At 34.7% G+C, this 26,873-nt stretch overlaps 1 protein-coding gene across 2 annotated transcripts in view; it reads right to left on the reverse strand.

The window, feature by feature from the left end:
• OLFM3 (olfactomedin 3) overlaps positions 1-26,873 on the reverse strand; it is a 198,684-nt gene that overhangs the window by 2,858 nt on the left and 168,953 nt on the right. For both annotated transcript variants that reach the window (XM_050745192.1, XM_050745182.1), the window contains exons 3-5: positions 24,171-24,326; positions 18,890-19,109; positions 645-751 (exon numbers count right to left, since the gene is read on the reverse strand). In XM_050745192.1, coding sequence (XP_050601149.1) covers positions 645-751; positions 18,890-19,109; positions 24,171-24,326 — 483 coding nt within the window. The remainder of the gene's footprint in view (positions 1-644; positions 752-18,889; positions 19,110-24,170; positions 24,327-26,873) is intronic.

A 26,873-nucleotide genomic window follows, 5' to 3' on the forward strand; every position in this document is an offset into this window, starting at 1 on the left:
TTACTAACTTAATAACTAACTTATTTGGAAGGAACCCAAGAGAATCTTAATTTATACTGAGTTCTGTAATATGACATAAATAGAGCTTGGCAAGCTTCTAGTATATTGATTTATATAACACAAACATTGTTAACTTATGAAAATACCCCCCAAAAGTTTCAGTGCTATTGTTTTTAAAATTACTTCTAGACTTCAGGGATATTTAAGCTTATTTAGTAAATTGGTTTTGCCCTTGAGTTTTTCATTTATTTAGTGCTATTTTTTTCACACTAAAGAACATACTTTAGAAAGAGTATGCAGGGAAGTTTGCCCTTGAGTTTTTCACTTATTTAGTGCTATGTTTTCATACTAAAGAACATATTTTAGAAAGAGTATACAGGAAGTTAGCCCTTCTCAAGCATAAAACATGACTAAAATCAATAAAATTAGATTTGCTAAACTGATGAATTAGAAGATGTAATATTTTACTAAAATAGATTTGCCATTCTTTCTTAGATATGTTAATATCAAACAGAAAATATTTGCAAATTATGTAACAGTTTTCAAGTACAAACAAATATCCCTGAAGAAAATGAATAGTCCAGAGGAGAAAAAGTGTAAGCAGAACTTAATTCTAAGCAAAGGTGTTTGTGGGAGAAACATACTCTGTTGTTTTTTTCAGATGCTAAAGGATCTGTCATCCAAGCACCAAATCGGGTTCCAGATGTCTTGACTGTAACTGGGCCTGTGATTTTCATCAATTTGCCACATGCTGAAATTAGAGAAACACAAACATGTTAGGTGAACAAAGCCAATGATTCCAGTATGCATACTCACACTAAGAGCAAAGAAGGGGATCATAGAACTAAGCCAATGCATGGGATTAATATAACATTTCTGAATAAATGATTATTCACAGTGGGTGCTGGGCCTTTAACCCAACATTGAACCATGAGGAGTTGCTTCTTCAATGCTTCAAATTTTAAACATAAAATTTTAAAGTGGGAAATGATTTGTACAATCTGTAAAGAAATAAATGAGGGACATCATTATCATTATACCAATTCGGTGGCAGCTTCTCTTAAGTAAAAAGTTAGAAAAATGAAGCAAATTGCCCATGGATCTGTTTAATTGATGGCTAGAAACTCCTGCCCTTCCCCTGTCCCTATGCTTTGTGACTATGGATAACTTATGCCAGCCAGAAAAACACTACCAATTGATTTTCATTCTATATTGGCAAAGAAGCAGTCCCCAAGAAGATAACTTTACAGGCTATAAGAATAAAAAATTCAACCACAGTCTATAAGAAAGATGTAGAGCTTTTAAAGGTAAATGCCTTATACAGATAACAGGTCTGATAGGGCAGATATAAACACACACAGAACAAAACCCCCAAAACTCAAACCCTCAGACCCTGAAGTCACATGTAGATGAAAGATGAGGAGGCCGGGCACGGTGGTTCACGCCTGTAATCCCAGCACTTTGGGAGGCCGAGGCGGGTGGATCACGGGGTCAGGAGATCGAGACCACGGTGAAACCCCGTCTCTACTAAAAATACAAAAAAACTAGCCAGGCGTGCTGGTGGGCGCCTGTAGTCCCAGCTACTCGGGAGGCTGAGGCAGGAGAATGGCGTGAACCCGGGAGGCGGAGCTTACAGTGAGCCGAGATCGCTCCACTGCACTCCAGCCTGGGCAACAGAGCAAGACTCCGTCTTGGGGAAAAAAAAAAAAAAAGAAAGATGAGGAGATGTAATACGTGACAAAAAATTAATGATTTTCATGAAAAAAAGTTGTAATATTTTTATCAACCCAGCCTGGCTGTGAATAAGATCTTAGAAATAGCTTGGACTTCATAAATGCCAAAGCCAAAACCAAACAGAAAGCTACATATTTTTGTGAGATTAAAAAAAAAGATTACTATAAAGTTTTAACCATATTATAAAATAATGTTTTTGTCCCTTTATCTGAATTATATTAGTTTGGGTCACTTATTATGCTTATCTTTTTTTTTATTTATTTTAAATTCAACTTTTATTTTAGGGGTACATGTGCAGGCTTGTTACACAGGTATTTTGTACCCAGGTAGTAAGCATAGCACCCAATATATAGTTTTATGAGATTTTTAAACAGCAAAATTTAAAAGTGATTTATTAATTATACACATTGTGAAAGGCAATATGACTGCCTATAAATGTTGGATTTTGGTGTAAACAAAAAAGTCTTCTTTCTCATCCATTTATATCATGTTATTTTCTTCTATTTCTTTCTTTTTTAAAAACTTTTTTGCGTCCTATTTGTTCTACATATCTTCTTTCCTCCTCTGACTATTTAGAATTGATCAATTTCTATTAGTTCCTGTTGGTCCTTGTTTGTTTGGAAAGACAAGAATACCCAAAGCAAATCAAAGACAAACTAATTATAACTTGAAACTTATTTTGGCTCAGTTTTCTCTATATGTACTTCTTATAAGAATAATTTATAATTGGCAGAATACTAAGCTTTGCAGTTAGGAAGATGATGAATGGTAGCATATTTTGCATTATTAGTTCAGTGATAACTACAAATTTAGTAATCTCTAGCATTTCATAAAACCTGAATTGAATATATTTTTCCCTTTATGTAAAAGAAATCAAATGTGATAGTATCGTTATATCCATAGAGTGGGTTACTTTATGATTTCCTCAAATCAGTAAAACTAGACCAATAATTCAGAAGACTTTATGACATTATCTATAGAATACCAAGACCTTGCATTAAGCCTATTTAGACTATATAAGCTCTACCTGCTATAAACACACAAACAATATATGAGTAAAGTAGTATCAGTTTGAACTAGAAAATGTTAATCATATTCTGAACAGATCTAGTTGAGTATATTTTCTGAATGCAGAATAAGTGGGAGTAATACTATTTTTAATAATGTCCCATATACATTTGTTAATCCACAGATGATATGAGCATAACAATTTCAAGTGTAAGTAGAGTATAACAAATAGAAGGGCCTCTCTTTCCCCTAAAAACATCATAAAAGATGTGATTTTTTTTTTCTAAGCATAGAAAAGTAATTCTGACTTAAGATGATGAAGTGATACATGATTTTATCTGCTTTCATTTTCTATGATCTCATTAAAATGATGGTAAAGGAGTAAACCATGAGTGGAAAAAAAAAACAAAAACAAAAGGAAAAAGAAAAGAAAAGGTACAAGAGCCATTAGTGAAGAAATTTGAACCAATTTCCAGAATGCAGGGTTGATGAAGAGTGGTCATTAAAGATGAAGATGGAATAAGATGCATTTGTGTTTAAGCAGAGCAAGTGAGAACCAAGGAGGGAGATGATCTGCCTTGAAGAGAAAAAGGAAAGGACTCAGAAATATAAGTAGAAAGAATGCTAGGAGTCAGATGGGACTCTGAAAACAGGTACACCACTTAAATCATGCATTAAAAGCAATTGATTCCATCTTCATCTGTAGATGCAGAACTCCAGAAGGCAAAGGAAAAAAAAATGAAACTATGTTGGTGATCTGAGAGTACTTAGGGTGACTAATAAAGACATTGGAGGGCCAGAACAAAGGCTTCTACACAATGACATTGGTGGTTTCCCTTCCTACTGATCATAGAAAGAATTGTCAAGCCCTATCTTAATAATAAGAGTTTCCAAGCAGATTTATTGTTCAAAACTTTAAAAATGTATGCATATCCAAGGATGGCCAGATAGTTTCAAAAAGTTTGTAAGAATGACTGATGTAAATGTTCAGAAAAACCAGGGCTCCCCACAGAAGAGATGACTCAGAATAAACAAGATCCTAGTACCTTCTAAGAGATTTGTATAATATATACTGTGTATTGTAAAAGGAAAACACAAAAGAACTATTAGAAAACAAAAATATAATTATATTAAAAATAGGTTGCAAGATAAAAAGAGTTATCCCCAAAATAAAGCAAAAAAGATAAAAATGAAAATAAGAGAAAAAATATGGACACATCTCAGATCAATCTAGAAGCTCTAACATCCGGAGAGCAAGGTTTCTATAATGAGAGGAGAGAGAAAAAGAGGGGAGAAAATTATCAAAGAAATTATACAGGAAATCTCCCCAGTAACAAAACCTAAATATTCAGATTAAAAGAACACATGATAATGAATGAAAAAAAGATCTACTTCTAAAAAAACTACTGTGAAATGTTACAAGATTAAGAGTAAATTGAAATGGAAACTTTTTAGAGAAAGAATATGAGCTTGTCACATGCAAACAGGTAGAATTAGACCAGAATTGGGCTTCTCATCACCAATACTGGATGCTAGGAGACAATGATGAGAGCCTCTATATTTAGGAAGAAAATCAGAAGAAAACAGAATAAAGATATTTTTTTGACATGTGCACTTTCCAAAAATTTACCTACAATGAACTCTTTCTTCATAAATTACTTGGGTATATATTGCAGTGAGTACACCAAGACAGGGGAAGGTACCAGACAGGAAAATAGTGATTTCCTGTCCCAGAATGGCAACTATGCAGTGGACCTTGAGAGCAACCATCCCAGAATGGAAACACAGTTCCAAGAGGGAGGTCTCAGAAATAAGTGGAATTGATACATAGATAGACTGTATGAGATATTCTAGAAAAACTGGGTAATGCAAAGGCAATTATTGATGTATACAAAATAATTCACTTGAATTTAACTCTAGTAATAGTCTCCACTGAATGGAACAAATATGACCTTGGGGGTAAAGAGGAAGGAAATGTATCTCAGTTCAACACTTAGCTCCCACAGAACAATACAAACATTGCTATAATAATCTAAACACTCATGTCTAACTTGTAGAATCAGTCCATAAACTAATTACATAAAACTTGTTAGACATCTCATCTGCTCTGTGATTACAGGAAAGCCAAAATGTTTCCAATCATGACAACATGGAAGAATAGGTAAAGTCCACGTTGTTAGGGAATTAAGCATTGGGAGAAGAAATGGAAAGAAAGATGGGGGTGTAACTGTCTTCATATTTAAAAAATATGGTGGTAAGAGATTTTTCCTATTGTTGAAAAATAATGAAGATTTAAATCTAAGACTTGAAATCATAAAATTGATAGGGTCGAAGTGTGAAGAGTCATGAAATCATATTAGGAAGAAACATGAAAGAAAGCGGAGTTGGCAAAGTTATCTAAATCCTCATCTTGCAGAGCAGGAAGTCAATAAACAAGGTCTAAAACTGTAAACCAAAATAATTGAAGAAAAAAAGCATGTTATTAAAAATTTAGACATAATCACTAATAGCCCTAAAATTAAACTGTAAAATGTGGTTGAAACTGGGGAGCAGAGCTAAAGAAGGAGACTGTTGCTTTTTATTCTAAGCATACAATTTTCCAGCTATGTGCATACAATATTTAGGTTATAATGTAAAAAGTTAAAATAGCTACAAAAATTTAGTAGCCTTTAATTTTATAAAGCAAAAATCACATTTATATATTGCCTTTTGAAAAATCATTTCCAGGTTTAATATGCCATGCTTCCTTGGGGCCAGGAAGTAGATGAAAATGGAAGATGTAAATAGTTTGCAGAAATTTAAACTGTGAATGTTCTGCATTTTAATTTGGTCTTCATCCTGCAAGGAATAGATAGAAACTCTGTTCTTTAAACTTTTAGCTCTTACAATTGACATAGCAATCTCTTGCTCTTTAATTCTTTCAACCTTAAAAAAATAGAACTTATATTATGAATTGTGATAATATTTATCACTTAATGCGTCAGAGCTAATAAAATTTACAGTGGTTACTAAATGTGCAGGAGCTGTAATAAAAGATGCTGTACATATGATTCAAGTAAGAATAATGTGCATTTTCAAAGTAGTTAAATGATTACAATCTTGGAAAAATATACTCCTGTTGAAGATCCACTAGTTAAAGGAGAAAATGTTAGTCTAAAACTTAAAAATATTTTTAAAATGTGAATGGTTTTTATGATTATTTGAAAAAATATACATACACAGGATCTCAGAAGTCAGGTGAGTCGAATTTTGTTCTGAATACAGATTAATATAATGTCTCAAATATGAAACATAAACATAATGTATTGTGCATTCCCACAAAACTTTATACTCAGAGGAAATTGCCAAGTGGAAATACAATAGGTAAAAATTTATGGTGACCTCAAGTTCTTTCTGTTGTCCAAATGAATATAGATTTTGTAGTTACGGAGTTTGACTAAACATTTTAGATGGCCAAACTATAAAATTAAACTTCAAAGTGAAGTTTGCTTTACCAGAAAAACTGCTTCCTATGATATAGGTACCTTATTAGCCAGACTGAAGCATGATTTGTACAAAGCAAGAAGACACGATCCCGGTATTTGTCCCAAATGTCTGCATATTTCAGATGTTGAGGTGTACATAATCAGATGTTGATTAGTTGAAACCTGAACAAGAACTGTCCGTGGGGCTCTAATCATACCATGAGCCTTATCTAATCAACATTTCCAAACAACCCACAGCATATCACTGGCTTGGGGTGTCTTTGGCTTCGATAGTGCTTGAATCTAATCCAGCCTTGCATCTCTATGGCGAAGAGACACTGCTGAGCCTTAGATGATTTTGGCCAAAACTTAGGACAGAATTTGTACCAGAGGTTAAAAGCTTCTGGCTCTTAAACTACACATTGGGTGACCATGGTAAAGTGGTGTTTTGGCTAGTTGACTCTTTTATTTTGTACCTGGTTTTGTGAGGAAAACTGATTCTTACTCCAGTCAATCTTACCTTAGAAAGCAAACTTTACTTTCTTGTAGCACTAAGCATTTCTCTGAAATATGTTAGAGGGTAAAAACAATGGTTACTATTTAAAGATTTAATAATTAATTTATTAATTTGACAACCATTTACTGTGAACTTATTTTGTACCAGAACTATTCTAGGTGCTGGGAATGCAAAGGTGAAAGGGAGGCAAGTCGTGTGTTACAGCTTCTCAAAATACTATTGCTTATGGTTCTACTGTTGCCTTTTTTCTTCTTCTTTTCTCTTTTTTTAAATCAACTGGCAAATAAATTTAAAGAAAGATGTTGTATCAGACCAAATCTGCATTGAGAAGAAAAGGACATAGCAATGAGTGCACTAAATATTTGTCAATATTAAATAAAAATTATTGAAATTCAGTCATGAGTACTGTACCATAACAGCATTCCTTAAGACAGTCTTCTTAGATAACTTGAAATATGTTTAGCCGTATTTGCCTCTACTCTTCTTCCACAAAACATATTCATAAGTTGTCAACATAGAAACAAGCAAATTAAACTATTGCTCCATGTTTAGTGTTTATAAAAAGTGAATATATAAAAAAATAAAATACAGTTATATTTCACCAAATCTCACTGATTTGTCCCTGCACATGTATCTTAAAGGTAATTGTTCTGTCTATATGATAGAACTTATTCCTATAATGAGGAAATCAATATATATATATATATATATATATAGTGTTGGCCAGGGAAGGTCTTATGAACACTTACGAACTTAGTGTTTTGCATTATTTGATTCTCCTCTGTGTAATCTTTGGGTTATGTTCCTTCACGTCTACCATCCATTAGCTGTCTTCTCTCTGCCCAGTGACTCAAAATGTCCAATTCCAGGCTTTGTCTTCATGGTATTAATCTTTATTTGATCTCAGTCCATCACAACTTTTACTCTTGGAGTCAAATCCTTTGGGTAAACTAATTTTTGTTGTATTAATCTAAGAAACATACTATAAATGAAGTCAATGTCCCAAAGCATTAACAATTTAAAAATAATAACTGCATCTTCAGTTTCTTATTCTGAAATAGTGAGTACGTTAAAAGTGTTATACTCAAAAGCAATATACTTGCTTAAAATCCAAAATAGGTATATGATAATTATGTATGAAAATGTCCTTTACTTTTCACTGACTAGGAGACAAAGTGCTTTGCGTAAAGTTTCTCTACATTTGGTGATCATGTAAAGTGGTCTTTTGACTAGGTGACTCTTTTATTTTTACCTGGTTTTGTGGGGAAAATTGATTCTTACTCCAGTCAATCTTACCTTAGAAAGCAAACTTTTAGGTGCTTAAAATAATAGCTTTTGTATGTGACCTATAAACAGGGGTGCTTCATTGATTTATTTATTCATTCATCCAGCTAAGGTTTTTTGTTTAGCAGAAAGTACTGTTCCAACTGTTCCAGATACTAGAGTTAACAATAATGAGAAAGCATGACACCTCTGTTCTGGTGAAGCTTACATTTTGGTGAGAAGAGAGAAATAATAAATAAAAAATAAACAAACAAACAAACTAAACATATCATACAGAAATAAATGTAAGGCCAAGATTTAAGTAGGGCAATTTTATAAAGAGTGACTGGGGAGCTACTTGACATTGGGAGGGTAAGGAAGACCTCTCAGTGTGTGATATTTAATTTGAGATCTTATTGACGAGAGAAGGACATTTAGGCATTTAGTTTATTTACTGGAGCAGCTGTTTAGTGGATTTAGCCATTTAGAGAATAGCTAGGGGAAGGCAGCATCTTAAAGTGGTTGGGGACATGGGTGAAAGAGTCTGCCTGGATTTGAATCCTGATTTTATCTCTTATTCACTGGAGACCTTGAACAATTTTACAACCTCTCAGTGTCTCACGTGTAACAATATATATATAATATCTATATCAAAGTGTTATTGAAAAGATTAAACAAAAAATACAGGCTACATGTTTAAAATAGTGTTTGGTACATAGTTAAGTACTTAATAAATATTAGCTATTATTATTGTTATTGCAAGGGCCTTAATATAGTTGATGAGTTAAGAGGAACAAATAAACAGAAAGAAGATCAGTGTGTTTAGAATACACTTGGAACAGAAGATGACGAGGTTGGAGAGATGAGTAGTCCAGTAGTCCACATTAAATTTGTAAAATTTGTGAAGGAAAGATTTGGATTTTACTCTAGGAATGATGGAAAGTCATTGGATTATTTTAAAGGGAGAGGAGAGTGACAGAATGTAAGCTGCACCTTAGAAAGATCTCTCTAGCTACTGTATAGAATATTAATTGCAGAGTAGATAGAGTATAAACAGATAGTTTCATTAAAAGGTTATCTGTTGGGAGGTCGAGTTGGGTGGATCATGAGGTCAGGAGATCAAGACCATCCTGGCTAACACGGTGAAACCTAGTCTCTATTAAGAATACAAAAAAATTAGCCAGGTGTAATAGCGGGTGCCTGTAGTGACAGTTACTCGAGAGGCTGAGGCAAGACAATGGCATGAACCCGGGAGGTGGAACTTGCAGCATGCCACTGCACTCCAGCCTGGGTGACAGAGCAAGACTCGTCTCAAAATAAATAAATAAATAAACAAGTAAATAATAAAAAAGGGTTATCAGGCTGATTTAGGTGAAAGATGATGATGGAAGCAGTTGTGGAGATGGAGAAAAGTAGATGGACTTGGGGTATGTTTTTAGAATAAAGTGGATAGGACTAGGCTTTGGATTAGATGTGAAGAAAGGGAATTTACAAACTCAAAAAAAAAAAAAAAAAGGATTACATCTAGATTGTTGACTTGTCCACCTAGGCAGATTTTAGTGTCATTTACTCAGATGAAATGATTGAGGGAGGAATGGGTTTGGGAGCAAAAATCAACAATCCAACAAGGACAATTCTAAGTTGTTCATGACTGTAACACATACCAGTGGAAACAGTAATATGAATCTAGGGAACAGATACTCCTTTGAGTTTTGACAGCACAGCTTTGATGATTGTTAGCATAATGATGACAGTGAAAGCCAGGAGTACATATTACCTCAGAGGGAAGGTATACACAGAAAAGAGAAAGGTATCTAGCACAGAACTCTGTAACTCACAATTTTTATAGGACTCAGCAAAGAAGCCCATGAATATATATAAATGGGATAAAAAAAATGTGGTATTAAGAAATCCAAAAGAAGAAAGTGTTTTAAAAAGGATGTAGTACTGACCTGTGACAAATACCACTAAGATGTCTAGCAACAGAACATCAAAGAAATCACCATAAAATGTGGCAGCAAGAGTCACTGCTGATTACAAAACTCAGATAAAGAGTGGTGATCCCAGAAAATGAACTGAAGTTGGTTTGAAAAGAACGTAAACCAAAGCAGCAGCTATAAAATATTCTTTCAAGGGAAAAGAAGCAGGGAGATAGGGGTAGGAAAATATGAGATGACAGGACATTTTTATTGTTGTGCTGATGTTGGTTAAGAAAGATTTGTTTATAAAAATAATCTAGTAGGGAGCAATACGCTAATGTTGTGAAAGACAATAATTAAATAAATGAAGCCCATGAGCAGATGGTAGTTTAATCTGTTTAGTAACCATGAGTAATCATGCTTCTATCTTTCCTTTTTTTTATAATTTTTGTCTGTAAGTGTCTGTCTGTTTTCACTCTCATTAATTTCCCAGGAAACATTCTTAGAGTGCTATGTTCCATCCAGGTTTGAACACTGAAGCATGAGTTAGCAAGCCTGGTTTCAAATCTAGGCCACAGCTTTCAGTTATCGTATGATGTTGGACAATGCACTTATTCTCTGGAGTGGAATTTCCTCATCTATAACATGAAAATTCTGAGCTTGACATTTTTTCATTTTAACTAAGGGAACACTGACTAGATAGTGGATCAACAGCGTATATATGCTGATGGAGAGAAGCTGGTATTTGTGGTTGTGGTAAAATAAACACCATCAGCGTTATGTTTATCATCACCATCATCTACCGTTATTCTCAGGAAGCAAAAAGCTGACAGAGCTCTCAATGTTGATTTCTTCTTAGTAGATGCTTCCCTTACAAATGGTTATTGATTTCCTAAGCTAGAATTCATCTTGCCAAATGAAATTAGTAAAATTAAAGTTACAGGAATGTATAAAACTGGCAGTGTTTTTGTTTATAATTTTGTGTACCTAAGTGTTAAGTAAACATAGGTATACCCAGATTCTAATGGAGCACAGATATTGTAAAATGTGGTAACATAAAACAAACAATGAGTCATTTTTTATTTCTCAGCTTCCTCAAACTAGCTTTTGTTCGAATGAATCATTATCTTTCTCACTTTACTCTCACTTTTTATGAGGACAAAGGGAGCCAGACAGAAAGGGTAATTTTCCCAAATGCCTGGAAGACAAATGTTCCTGCAAAGGTGGATGGCAAAGAAGGAAGTTAGGAGTCTTGCTTCATTGATTTTCTCCTGCTCTGCTCTTCTGTCTGCAGTAAGATATGGAAACATTAGCATTTATAAAATATTGCATGTGCACATTGTGTATATTCAGAAAATGTACTGAAATATACATCTTACCAAATGTAATAATTGAAGAAAGTGATCATTTTATTTCTATCATGACTTTTGGACATTAAATTTCTTATAATAGGTTACAATCGATATTTATCAATCAGTAGCTCAGGAAAAGCTATCATTTGGGATTCAGCAGGAAGATCAGTTGTTTGCACTAACGAAGTGTAAAAACCATCTGTCCTCTCTTTTATGTATATATATTTCTTACTCTGTAATATCCTGCACTAATAGCTTCTGGATTCGAATCCTAAGGCCATGCCTTTATAAACAAATCAAATGGATTATTGAATATGTTTATGGACAGAATGGTATTTCTTTTTACTTAAGGCCATCAGAGAACTCATGCATTAAGAAATACTGCTGATTTGATCTTTAAAGTCTACCTATTTAGGTACTTAAAATAAGTTTGTCTGTACCATACATTTGGTAGTAAAATAAATTTATATTATTTAAACTTTTATTTGTCTAGTCTTACGAGTTATACTAGTGAGGGAAAGGTAGGGATAAGAATGGATATTTAAAATATTTTATTGGATAGAGCACCTGAATGAGTTTCTAATGACTATCTGGCTAATGGGATCAAGAATAATATGAACATGTCTAAATAACACACATTTTGCAATGTTAACACAGTTTTACCCTTTTTATTATTTTTGAAACTTCCTTGACTCTTCCTTTTGCCTTTTCTGGGATTAAGCCTATATTACGAACTTTTTTTTTTTTTTTTTTTTAAGGAGAAGCCTGTTCAGCATTCAAACTGAACGACGACTTGTGTTATGAAATCCCAACTAATTTTACAATTCCTATTTGCCTTTGTAAATACAGGTTTTATATTATTAAGAGGCTCATAATTTAGTTGTAATCTAGAAAAATGTAGGAGATAAAAGGAGGACAATTAATGATAAATAAATATATGATAAAATTTACCAATTACCAAAAATGTGGCTAAAATATAACTAAGGTTGCAGAGTTCCAGAAGAATGAATAAAATGCATAGACAATGGAGACATTGCCATTCTATTTTACAACCTAGAATTTTGAGAAGAGCAAGACTCCTTTTGATAAATGACTTATTTAAAGATTCAATTTAATTTAAAGGAATATTCTTATAAATTTCCTCTATTACATTTCTGAGTCAAACCTCACTCCTCTCTACCTAAGGCACACAGCTTGACTTTTTTGTTAATTCCTGCTTTCACTGAGATCTTCAGTGTCTCTTGCTTTAAGTGCTAATAAAGCAAAGTATCAGATGTTTTGGAATGAGATACTTCATTGCCATTGAAGACAGGACAGTTGGCAATGACAACAAACATGAAAAAAAGGCTGTGCTTTTATTTTCCTTTCCCCCCAGAAGCTTTTTGGCTTTGTAAGAGATATTGATGTGTTTTATATTTGATACACATTGATTTATGTCTTTAAAGCAACTTGAAGCTTTTGATTTTACAAATTAAATTTGCTCTTGAACGTTCTGCAGACACTAATTTTTGTCCACTATGTTTCAGGTATATTGTGATGGTCTCCCAAAATTCAACTAGAACAAGACGTTGATTCTGATCTCTCAGTGCAGGGAGAATTTATCTATAAGGGTATGAAGATTTAAAACAAAAAAAACAAATGGGCATTTTCTGTAAAATGTATTAATGTACTAAGTGTCATGGGAGAGCAGGGGAGGTGGCTGTGGAAGACTATGCCGGGGAAATCCAACCACATTAAGGAAAAATCATGGAATAGTTAAATTGGGAAGGAAGAGTGTCCCATGACAAGGGAGAGGAAGTTCAATGTCAAGAAGGTAAAGAAAGCATGCACAATTTAGAAACTGAAAGATAAGAATGGTTAAAACTTAGAGTGAGTGCATGATGAGAACCTGAGAACTCAAGGCCTGGAGAATCGGGCAGAGTTCATTTCATGAAGACAAAGCATGCAAAGGTGTTTGGATTCCATTTTAAACGTAAACCACTTGAATACAGGTGTAGTATAACAAGATTTGTATTGGGGAAAGATCACACTAAATATTTTTTAGTGAGGGAGAGCTAAAAAAAATGGTTAGGAGGCCATTTGAGTAACTCAGTTGAAAAATCACGAATGACACTCTGAATTAGGCTGGTGGAAGTGACGATGCAGAAGAGGTGGTTTTGAGAAATTGGTGAGAGGGGAGATAAAAGATGCAGTGATTACATGGTGGTGTGAAGCTTAGGGAAGAATCAGAAATGAATCTAACTTCTTTTTTTCCATAACAATTGGGTGGATGGAGGCTCTATTCATTAAATTAAAGTTATAGATGTATCTAGGGTTTTTTTTTATTATTTTGTACCCCACAAAAGACATTATGTGTGAGGAAAGAAATCTCAGTCTTTGAACTCAGAAGGACTTCCATGTAAAGTGATTGCCTCTAACATGAATCTTTGACAAGTTAATTTAAACTTTCTGAGTATCTGTTTTAGTGAAGTTGTTGATACTAATGCCTAAACCAGAGGTCTTGCATAGATTGGAAATAGCACATGTGAAGCAGCTGGCCTAGTGCTTGTCAAGCAGTAGGCACTCAATATTGCTGTAGTTATTGACTTATGTGTCAGACGTCCCCACTAAAATGTAACCTTGACAGGAAGAAGATGGTCTCCTTCCCATCCCTGTATCCACAAATACCTAGCAAAGTGCCAGCACACATTAGAGAGTCAATAAATAATTGTTAAACTAAAGTATTAGCCCATAGATAATTTGGTTCTCGTTTAAAAACTAATTTGGCAGAAACAGTAAAGACAGTAACTCAAGTCTCTACTTGTGACCTGAAGTTTCTAATGTTCCTTCTGTTAAACATGAAGTCTCAAAGTTGTGTCATAGAATCTAGTGCTTCCCTAGATGGCACCAAACCACTGCCCTAAAACAGCACTAACACGACAGAGTCAGGGGCAGAGGACTGGAAAGCTGGAAAGTCTTATTATAATCTACATTAAATATCTATTTTGTGTTCTCAGGGGTGTGTACAAACTTTAACCATGTTTTTTCAGTAGAATTCTCACATACATACAATTACATTCTGCATATCTAGGAATGTGATATGATTCAGTTAAGAACAGGGGACTTCATTCTATTCTGTCTTTCATTGGAGTACATTAAGGACTTAGAAAAGGACATTACTGTACCTCATTCAGGCCAGAGGGTCCATTGCTATTGACAGATTTTCCTAATTTCTCCAAATCTTTAATTCTGTAGTAGAAATAAGCAAAATGGTGCCCATGGCGCCCCAGTGGTCTTATTGAGTTGTGATTCCTTTGGGGCCTTATTTATCATTTGGGGGTAACTTAGATTTTGTAGGCAATGAGACTAGCTTGTTTTTAGCATCTTAAAATTCATGTGATATACGCTGTGACATTTATTTAAAAGCAAATCCACTGAAAAAGTGAGGGAAAACACATTCATCATTGTTGCAATTTTATTGTTTCTCTCCAATCCATTTCTACCCTGTACTAATTGGCCATGTGGGTTAAGAAGCATTTGTGTAGAGTGAAGATGCCATTGATGAATAAGCCTTCTTCCTCTTGTTACTATATTGCTGATTCTATAATTATCCAGTGTCCCACTCTAGATCTGAGCAGCATAGCAACTGAATTATAGGCGCTTTTGGAACAACTGAGCCCCTGATATGCTTTTTTTTCTCTACCCTTTCTGTTAATGGTCCTGATGTTAGTATCAGTTTTCTTCCCTAAGTGTATGCATTCTGATATATGGATAATTGGGCATTTATTTATGAGATAATATTAGCCTTGGAGTTCAAGGGTTCTCAGCGATGAACTGATCCAACTGTACCAATTGCCAGGAAATGTAAACACTAAATTGAGTGTTAATCAAACTATAACCTACTGCTATACTTAAAGTTATATGTTTCATTTCTTCTGCAATTGTGTATATACATACACATATTTATGCACCATATATAATAATATATATAATATATACTACCGCACATCTTCTTTCAAATAGAGTGGCTCTTTTAAAAATGAAAAATATGAAGTTTCAATTATTTATTTTTTCAGCAACCATGTGGCTTTATACTTCACTGTATAAATGACTGTATGGCTCTGCCTGGACGTTTTCTACATTGTAATTAAGGGTTGTGGTCCAGTCGATAAAATATCCTCTTTGCTCAGGAGATGCTCAATAAGTGGTTAATTGACCTAAACATGGTGGGATAGTAAAAACTATCCAGTTCTTGAGATAAAAAGCATGAAAAAGTTACATTCATTGTTTGTGGCAATGGCCTCTCTACTAAGTGAATAAAAAGCTGAGGATGGCTAATAATCTATGAAAGCATTTATGAAATGTGGGAACTATTTTCAGTATTTTATAGAAGCATCTCCACTAATTTATGTAGCAACCATCTCATTAAATAAGAAAGTTGAATACCGATTTTATTGCTATTTGATATTTTTATTATATTAGTTGCCAAGTTTTGTTTTAGGTTAGCTAAAATAAAAATAAATATTGATTAATTAGTGCAGTTTATTTGACAATCAAATTATTTCTAACATTGTGGTCCACTGGAGAAAATTAATTTAGAAGATCCGTGATGTTACATATATTAAGGATCAAGTCCTAAGCATAAGGATGCTATAGAAATATTATGCAAAGTTCAACAGGAAGAATAAAAAGGATGAATGTGTGCCTATTTAGATTAACCCTCTTTGTCCAAAATATCTTTTTCAGTATTGGAAGGGGCTATATGTGGGGGGTTATATGTGGGTTAGAAAAAACAAACAAATGGGATTAAAAAAGAGCTGAGGAGAATATAGAACTACCCAACTGCAGTACAGATTATTTCCGTCTAGGTAAACCAGACAGAATACCTGTAGAAAGAAAGCTCATTTCTAAAATTGAGCAAATCCCAGAAGTTGTTTTCTGTGTTGTTCATTCAAAAACATAACTGACATACTTTTAAGTTTCAGGAAGTTTACTAACTAGAATCATTCTATTGCCTATCCTTACTTCAGTAGAGCGCATTTGTACTTAGCAGATGCTGGGTCACTACATGCAATGCCTATGTGCTTGGGTTTATTGTGACATGCTAGGAATAAAAGAGTGAATTGATTCTCAGGGTCTGGAATGGTTTCTCTATAACAAATGGACCTCCTCCTCAAAAGAAAGTCAAAACCCCACACAGACAAATCCTACAGATTGTCACTTGCAGAAAATCTTTAACCAGATATTTTATAAGCTAATACAAAATGCATCTGGATATTTCTTTGTAAACCTCATATTATTGAGGATACTGGGTAATTCTTCATTGGAGATATACTTCTAATCTTATTTTGTGGAGACACCATCTGCCAAGCCCTGTCACTAACTAATATGGACATTAAACTAAAGATATTTCTTAATATAAAAAGAATCAAATATAACAGCAGAATTTCCTTATGTAAGTAATGTTTACCTATTGTATATTAACCATAAACTCCACAACTTGAATTATAAAAGCAGAGCATAAAAAAGAATTATTTAAGTGTTATGTTAAATAAATAACTTTTCCCTTGCTTAGTCTTATAATGCCCTGCCATTTTGGCTCAAATAGGATGTGGCTAAAAAGATGCATTTCTTGTTATGAGTAAAACAGATAATTCTCTGTTACTTGAGATAGGTAATACTCTGTTGAAAAGTGTATAAATTATTCCTATGACTCCTTATAGAGTAAATTCATTCACCAGATATTTATTGAGTGACTTTTCTTCGCCAGGTAGTTTTCTAGGCATTGGAAGATACAACATGTAGAGTGAACATGATAGACATTGTTCTTGTCCTCGGAAAAAAAGTCTAGCAAGACACATTGTGCTACACATGCAATGATAATGAAACAAGACAAATCCAATCATTAGTGACATATCAGGGTTTGGAAGTGCCTGGCAAGGACACCAGCCTAGTCCGGGAGGGCAATGAATGATTCTAGCAAGACACAACATTTAAACTGAGACCTGACGAATGAATAGTTTATCACATGTGGCAGATGAAAGTGTGTTGATGGAGGCTGGGTACATAGGGGAAGGAGTGTTTCAGGAGCAGAAACAACCAGCATCTTATAACAGCTCCATGGTAAGAGAGTGTAAGGCACACATGACTGGGACTTAGTGTGTGACGAGAGAAGTGGCAAAAACTAAGCCTGGAGATGCAGAAAGGGCCACACGTGAAGGGTCACGTAAGCCATGGACTGTATCCTATGACATAAGGTATCCATAGGAGATTTTAAGCAGAGCAAAATAATTTCAGGTTTATACTTCAGAAAATCCCTTGGGCAATAATGTGTACAATGAGTTAGAGAGGAATGAAAACTGGAATCACAGAATCTATTATACAAAGTTGACTGCTAGGAGACCAACCGTAAATGAAAAAATGCAGACTGTGTTTGACGAGGAATAAAGAGCTGAGGATTCTTGAACGTGTGTTTAGGCCTTCAGGTTTACCTTATTTCTTCCTGATTCATTTTGTTGGATTCTTTTAGAAATCCTGTTATGATGACAGAGGAGCCTCCAATGTAGCAATTTCCCACACTATTTTGAGACTGCGATAACCAAATGCAACATTTTGCATTTTGGATCTCTTTTTATCACTTGAAGCATATTTGTAAAATAGTCTTTACAATGTTCTTGTAAGCCACTCAGATTTTATTTTAAATGTTTACATTTATTCACTGAAGTTTTCTTTACTAGAAATTAATCATTTTTTTGTGTGTTCTTTACTTCTCTTCCCAATTTTCCTGATCCACAAAAGGATGTATTTATCTTGAGAGAACACTTTCTATGGGTATTGACTTGCCCTCCCTGTCATGTCACATCATGTCAACAACTAAAATACTGATCCTAAATAAACTTATAACTCTTCCTTATTCGATTCATGACCACTTGTTTATTTTACATTCAAGTTGCAGACTAGTCCCATGTTGACTTCAACTGAATAATTAGCTCATGGATATCATGAAAGAATTTGTAACTCAGACCAGATTGGACCACACATTTTAGGAGGCAAGAACTAGAGTCCATGACCCATGCATGTCACATGCTTGATTCTTTACGTAGTGGTGAGTTCCTATTGAAGTAGTTGCCACCTTATCATTTCCTGAGTAGATCAGAGCAGTTGATGGCAATTCTGTAAATTGGAGGAATTGTTTCCATTTTCTTTAATAATTGCTGTTTGACATTTGGTCCCAGGATAACTTACCTTTCCCTAGTCTCTAAATTTCTCCACTAACCAAAAAAAAAAAAAAAAAAAAAAAAAAAAAAAAAAAAAAAAAAAGCCTTTTTCCTCTAGCCAAGCAATGACTGATATCACATATTGGAAAATAAAATGTATATCCACTTGTGTAGTCCATAGAATTGACTGTATTTGCCAGACTACTTATTTGAAGCCACCAAATGGTAACACAGTGCTCTAAAAATCAAGAAATCATTAGTCTAGCACAGAGTACCCAGACATGCTTAAGTCAATAGGGGACACTTCACACTTAGAAAATGGGCTCTGGTTTCTTTATAATTAGATATTTTATGACTCTTTATAAAACGTAAGAACACAATTTTCTTTGAAACTATATAAAAATGTAACTTAGACAAATGAAATTGCCATACTCACTTAGCTTTTTCATGCAGTCACGAAGTCTGGTTTCCAAGCTCAGTACTCTTTGATGTAGTTCCTCGTAGTCATAGGCACCAATTTCCTCCTGAATTCCAGTGAGGACAGCAGACAGATTCCGTATTTCCTCCTTGAACTGGGTGATTAACTTAGCATCTGTTTTGTACTGTTCCAGCACAGGGATCAAAGGCAGGAGCTCATCCATTTTCTCTTTCAACTCCTGTGAAAAGCAGTCTATTGTTCCTGAGAGTCATTTAAAACAGATCATGCTACTCTGTTCCTTTTATTATGATACTTAAAGGAAGTTATTAAAACAGCTTCAACATTTCTTATTGATTTTTGGTTGAAATTAGGTATTTTGTGAAAATTTAAGTGGTCATGTGATGATTAGTAGTAAGTCCATTTATTTCAGCTTTTCCATACAAGAATCTTTCTTTAATGCTTACTTTTCTACAGCAAATGTCTCCTTGTTATAATTAGAAAAACTTCCTATGGTAGAAACTAGGGGTTATATACTATCTTGTTTTCTGGTAACATTTTATATAGTGAACGATGTATTATCTAATTAAGAAATATAAGCAGAATCCATCTTCTAATTATGAATTAAGTTTGAATAAAGTGACTGAAAATAGATCAAATACCCTATGATTGTCCAGTTGAGTCTAATCATCCACCTACTAAATATCCATGTTATGGGGCACATACAGAAAATTTTGGACTCTGGATCAGCTTTTCTCTGACACTTAGAATTTTTCCATCATGGCCATCTGCCAACTTTGTTTTTCCTTTGTGCTCAGGTATTCCTTGATCTTTTAAATATCAATTTTAGCACAACTTCATTATGAGGTAAGTTTAGAAAGTATAATAAATCACGTGAAGCTTCCCAAGGCTCAAAGAAATGTATGTTACTGTTTACTAATTTGAATTATTACCTATACTTCTACTCCATTTATTTTACCATAGATAATTTAGAGGTCGTTATGTATGGCAGAATTGCTTGCCCATGTAGTAAATTAACTCTTTAAGAAACCAAAGTGTGTAATTTATGTAACAGATGAGCCAGTTACACAGAGTTGTTTGAAGCTGAAGCATTGACTTTCATCAAACACACACACACACAAATACACACACACACACACACACACACGAAGTGTATGTTGTCAAGCAGTATCCCTCACCCCTAGCCATAACAGGACTGAAGCATGCCTACAATTTCACCTTGAGTTTCTAGACATGTCACCTTTACTTTTTTCTCTTTAACTTCATAGTAGTGGATAGGTGTATATATATTTACTCATTTATTTCAGGAGTTTGATTCAATTACTAATTTATTAGAAATAATATCATTTGTGGAAAGAGTTGTCCCTCTTATGATTATTTGAGAATAATACATAGGTGCTGTCAGAAATCATACTGTACACTAATGTAAGGAGCTGAAAATTGCATTTTTAGATTACATTCAGGAGATGTTATTACTATAAATGCATTAAAATAGCAGGAGCTCTCATTGCTGCCCTGATTTATGGGCTTGAGTTTCTTGTGGGGAAATTTCCACTTGCTCTGTAAGTTCAGAATCTTTGAATTTGTTCACATGTACATATTGAGTGGGAGGCTATGGAGAGACTTAATAATGAGAAAGATTCATAAATATCACAGTCGAAGGCAGAATTGCAGAGCTTTGCTCATTTTGTCAGCTCATTTGGAAACAGACTTATTAGAGTATCTTGCAGCATCCCTAAAGGAAGACACAATTGTTTCATTAGGATTTTAATGAGAATATTTCTGTTAGTATCATTTTCTGCACATTATAACAACTGTTACAATCAAAGGTTTTACATTATACTATGGCCATATTTAAAAGAGAGCAATTCAATGTGAAAATGCTGGTAGCTTTTCTTCTCCCTCAATTCAAAACTAGGTATTTAGATTTGTTAATCTTTTCAACAATTCCTAAGTTGATGATTGGCAATCAATTGTGAAACTCTGGAAACTTATATGAGAGCATTAGAAAGTCCACCCAATGCTCATATCAAATATTTAAAAGATTACAGTAGAATAGCATAGATCTGTGTTTGCTAATCTCTTCTAAAATTTCACTTTCTATTATGTTGCTTTTATATCCAAGTTCTTAGCTAGAGTAAGCCAACATCAATCTCTTCATCTAAGAATGACAATCTCAAGTATAGTAGTTGGTATAAGCTTTCTGTCTGAAAGAGTGTAGAAGACAAAACCTACTTAACATTCTTGATAAGATGGAAATTGTGTATCAGAGGGAATTTTTTTTTTTTCTTTTGAGATGGAGTCTCGCTCTGTCGCCCAGGCTGGAGTGCAGTGGTGCGATCTCGGTTCACTGCAAGCTCCACCTCCGGAGTTCACACCATTCTCCTGCCTCAGCCTCTTGAGTAGCTGGGACTACAAGCGCCTGCCACCACACCTGGATAATTTTTTTTTGTATTTTTAGTAGAGACGGGGTAGGAAGATTTTTTAAAAAGTATTCTTCAATATTGAATTTACTTTGGAATGTTCCATTTCCTCTTTTCAAGTATAGTACTAGCACCTAGAACAAAATTCAACTCATGGTAGGTCTCAACAAATAAATAAATTCCACAAATATATGTTGAGCACCTAATTATTATTATTTGTAATTCAGAGACCTAAAGTCTACTTGGAGAAGCAATGCAGCATTAGTATTAGGAGGTATAAGTCTGGAGTTGGATTTTGTGTGTTGAATCTTGGTTCTCATGCATATTAGATATATGTCTCTGGACAAATTACTCAACCTCTTTGATATGGTTTGGCTCTGTGTCCCCACCTAAAGCTTATCCCAAGTTGTAATGCCCACATGTCGGGAGGGACCAGGTGAAAGGTGATTGTATCATGGGAGCGATTTCCCCCATGCTGTTCTCATACTGAGTGAGTTCTCATGAGAGCTGATGGTTTTAAAGTGTGGTACTTCTGCATTCATGCTCCTCTCTCTCAATCTCTCTCTCTCTCTCCTGCTGCCTTGTGAAGAAGGTGCCTGCTTCCCCTTCCACCATGATTATAAGTTTCCTGAGGCCTCCCCAGCCATGCAGAACTGTAAGTCAATTAATCCTCTTTCTTTCACACATTACCCGGTCTCAGTGCAGATCTTTATAGCAGTGTTGAGAATAGACCAATACACTCTTTGGCATCCGTTTCCTTATTTTTAAAATGGAAATGAAAATAGTGCCTGAGTTATACGATTGTTGCGAGGATTATACAGTTAATATCCTGAAAGTGCTTAGAACTGTACTTCGAATATGTATAATATTCTGAAAAATCATTATTGTTATTATCATTACTGTTATTTGGATTTTGACATATAACTTCAGCATATACTTGGAATACATGAACTAGAAAATCCAAGTCATTGTCACAGGTGCTGCTGCTTGAAAATTGTTTTCTTATCAGTAGCCTGCTGATTTGCTGCTAGGCAATTTACAGGACTAGGCACATTATTTCTTTGGGGTTTATCTGAGTTTTGTATCCTTTTTGTTTCTTAGTTTCCTGTCTTTTGTCAAAAGTTCCCAAAGATGCACATGCTTCATCATGCATTTCCCAGCCCTGTCAACCCTTACACTCTCGAGCTGTCCTTTGGCTTTGCAGAATTCTCACTGCATTGTCCATCTGTGCTAAACAGTCTGAGCTCCTCTCCTCCTGACTAGTTCCTTCTGGGAATGCTCTTCCCACACCTAAGGTGCCAGCTTACTATTTTCTACTTTGCCGATGACCTCAGCATTGGGTTCACATTGTTATTTTACCATCTACACTCTAACCCTGAGCACTGAAAATTGACATAGTAAATCTTTGGTTTTCTTGACTCCCCCTATAATTTAGTAGTGGGGGGGTAGGGTCACTAGTATGAAACTGCTTTCTCATAACTCTTCTCCTGGTCTTTTTAAAGCAAAATTAATTGCTCCTCCCTTTGTACTCCTAAGTAATGTTTATGCCTCCATTCACCATCAATTCACCTGCCTGTTAGTTGTCTTTCATAGAAGAGAGATTATGTATTATACATCCAGCAGAGGGGCCAGCCACACCTTGTGTGTGGTATGTATGTGCTCAATAGATATTGGCTAAAATTAATTATTTTGCTCTTCAACATCATTTTCTTCTCTGTTTACCATTTATCCATAAGTTTCCTACTTATCCAGTTCACTTATACTCTCATTTTCAATAATCTTTAAATTTAAGTATATTCTAAATCTTGCTCTAGTTTGTCCTAATTTCTTAACCTGCTGGCTTTGCTTACTTCTCTCTTCAATTTAGACCTCATGACTAATCACTTCAGTTCCCTCTCTTTTCAATACCCTTAACTTTCTTGCCCTCTTTTTCTTCTGTTGTCACCTTCTGGGTAAAAGTTTAAAATGAGTTCAGAGTGTAACTCTTTTCCATACCTCTTTACTCAATCTCTTGAGTACCACTGAAGAAAATTACAAAACCATGAAACTTTCTGCCACATTCAAATGTGTTATGCAGAGACTCAGTTACATGTTCCTCACTAGCTCCCCACCAGACACCATTATGTGTAGGAAGCACTCCTTTCGTTTCCAAGGACTTGAATTCAGATCCACTCCCTCAACATCAGCCGTGAATCTCACTTCCTAATTCACAAGAAATCTAGAGGCTATTAAGTGGGCAACCACAGTGTTTTATGAACTATGGGTTGTGCCTTGGTAAGGCAAATGGTTTACTTTTAATGGGAGCTCAAATTGCATTAGTAGGCCAAGAGTTTTTTTCTTAAAATTCATAACTCTTTCATATATAGTTAACAAAAGTCCACATAGCATGATTTCTTTCTCCATTTTCAGTATTTGTAAATAATTACCAATAAAACACTTAAAATCTAGAAAAATATTTGTATAAATTTATGAAATAACTCTCTCCATATGCTCATATTAATGGCATAGTTATCTCTTTAAATAATTTATACCATCTACATCTTTCTTCATATTAGCAGGGCATAAAACCATTAGAGAAACATTTATAATTTAATTATTAATTTTCCTTGAGGAAATTTTCCTTGTTTCAGAAACTCCACCAAACTCTATAATGATGAAGCTTTTTTTTTATAGCAAGGCTTCTATGTCGTCCTACCAGCTAATGGTCAGTTTCAGTGGAGAGATGACTGAAATCCCTATGAGTCTTTTACCTTGCACACATGGGCCAATGCATAGTCATTTCTAGCTGAGTGCCCCACTGCTGTCCATCCCACTCCGTGTCTGATTTGGATTGACAAGATTGCAGAAGTCAAACCTACCTGAAAATGCTTGGTCATAAGTGTCTTTCGATCATCTTCAATCTGCCGAAACTTTGCCTTCAACCCTTTCATTTGGGTTTCCATTTTTAAAACATATTGGAAATCTCTCTGAGTTCTCAAGTTTAAGACTTCAATAGACTGGGACATGTTCTGAACCTGTTAAACAAGAATATTGTCTGCACATAATTATCTGTTTAAAGGTTTGTGCAATCACTAAAAAAATAGCAAAAATGTCGTTAACATTAAAACTAGAAGTGCCAAATTCATAATTGCATTCCCATATGACACATTTTCAGAAGAATAATTCTTCAAGATAAACATTTAAACAATTCAGCAAGAGAAAATTATACCTAGACAGGAAATTTAAAAATGGGCATTTTATCATTAGAACTGACTGAATATAAATGAGTTTAATACAATAGAAAAATAAGCTTTAAAAATAGGATTTTCATTTTAAGGCTTTGTAAGCTAATAACACCCCAACCTGTTAAATGTCAAAATAAGTTGTTTCTCTAAATACTAATTCTAACTTCTTAAATATCTAGGATGTTTAGCAATTGTGGATGGTAGTGAAGAGTTGAAGAGGCCTAGAATGCATTCATTCTAGCTCAATAAGTTCTTAATGGGCCTGAAGTACTCCCAGGGGTGAGACTGAATTGACCAAGACAAGTAGCAGTACTAGAAGACTCCCTAAATTGGACAGCATGGTGTTTGAGGAACCCGGAAAATGGTAACTGCATCAAGTGCTTGGTAGACAGGTCTTAAACACATTTTAAGCCAATGGCACCATCCCAGGTTCACTGAACCCTGGGCTGTTTAGAAGTAAAAGAAGAGGCAACCTATAAAGCATGCGGAAATGAGAGGAAAAAATGACTGGTCTAATTTTTGCAGCAACAAAAGTCTAAAAACAAAGAGAAAGCATCTAATAATGGGGGATTTGTTAAATAGAGAAATGGAATATGAATGACCCATTATAAAGAATAAGATAGATCTCTCTACTGTTAGTACTCAAAGCAACAATTTTGGTATCACCTAGGAGTTTGTCAGAAATGCAAAATCTCAGAAAGGCTCATCCAGAACTACTGAATCAAAATCTACATTTTGTCAAGATTCCCAAGTGATTCCTATGTCTATTAAAGTTTGAGAAGTACTGCTCAACATGGAATGATTTCAATGAGAAAAGCAAACGTAAAGATCTTTACATACTTTCATCTTTTTTGTTGCTGTTGTTGTTGTTGCTGCTGTTTGTGAGATGGAGTCTCACTCTGTCACCCAGGTTGGAGTGCAGTGGCGTGATCTCAGCTCACAGCAACCTCCACCTCCCGGGTTCAAACAATTCTCCTGTCTCAGCCTCCTGAGTATCTGAGATTACAGGTGCATGCCACCACGCCTGGCTAATTTTTGTATTTTTAGTAGAGTTGGGGTTTTACCATGTTGGTCAGGCTGGTCTCGAACTCCTGACCTCAGGTGATCCACCCTTCTTGACCTCCCAATATGCTGGGATTACAGATGTGAGTCACTGTGCCTGGCCAATCTGTTTATTCTAAATCAAATATACATACTTGCACACACACATAATAAGTAGAAAGCTATTTTCATTGAAAAAATGTGAATTACAAAGGGATGACTTGTTCAGACACAAATTTTTGTCATCAGATAAAGTGACAACGCTTAATGGATCAACCAAATGTAAAAGTCCCATAGTTGATACATTCCTTAGAACTATAATATTGGCAAAAGGTAATGAATACTGCCTTGGCCTGCCTCAGTTCTTTGCCTTTTTTTCACCCTTTTCTATTCCCTTTTCTATTCCCTCTGCTGTCTTGATCCATTACCTTGCCCTATTTGAATCCTGTCCTTTTAGGACATAATACAGTCTGGCTTATCTTAAAACTAATTGTGTTATGTGGATGTGGGGTAGGGGCAAGGAAGTGGCTTTTCCTCTGTGAGCTCCATGAGGTTAGAAGCTGTGTCATACTCATATCTCCTATTTCCAAAACCTTACACAGAACCAGGCACAGAATAAGTGTTCAATAAATATTTATTGAGTGAAATTATCTGGGTTTGTAATAGTAATAATAAGTAATTAGAATTTTAAGGAGAGTTTTCCTCCTCCTGTCTCTGGTTAAGCAACAGCATTATAGGACTATAAGTATTTCTTAATTTACTAAAAGTTTAATATTCAGAAAGCTTTATTTTTATTTTTAAAAATATCTAGTCTCGCACAAAATTACTAAGACAACATTGAAAGCATGGTGACGACATTGTGGATAAATGCAATGCTTTCAACATAATTTTCTAACTTCCTTTGTGGTTAAACATGAATAGGGAAAATCCATTTGCATTAAAAAAACTGTCTACCTATTTACATATGCCATTTGTCTAGCATTAGCATAGCTGATATACTGGAAATAATTCTATGTACCTGGGCCAAGTCCTACAATTAGAAAATGATGGGAAAGATAAGGTATTCTGGATAAAGTTAAAATAGACTGTCTTTATTTCTGTCTTTGACTCACCCTATAAAGTTAATTTTCAACTTCATTTGTGTTACAGGAAAATGCACTGAGATAATTTTTGCTAAGACTTGATTGTGACCTATATTGCAGAATCATGTGTAATTAGAGGAGCTACATTAGGGGTAATGGCTAGAGCTAGAGCTGTCTAATTGGGCAGTATTTGGCTTCAGGTTGTCTTAAGCAT

The sequence above is a fragment of the Macaca thibetana genome, chromosome 1 (assembly GCF_024542745.1).
Source record: "Macaca thibetana thibetana isolate TM-01 chromosome 1, ASM2454274v1, whole genome shotgun sequence".
NCBI lineage: Eukaryota > Metazoa > Chordata > Mammalia > Primates > Cercopithecidae > Macaca > Macaca thibetana.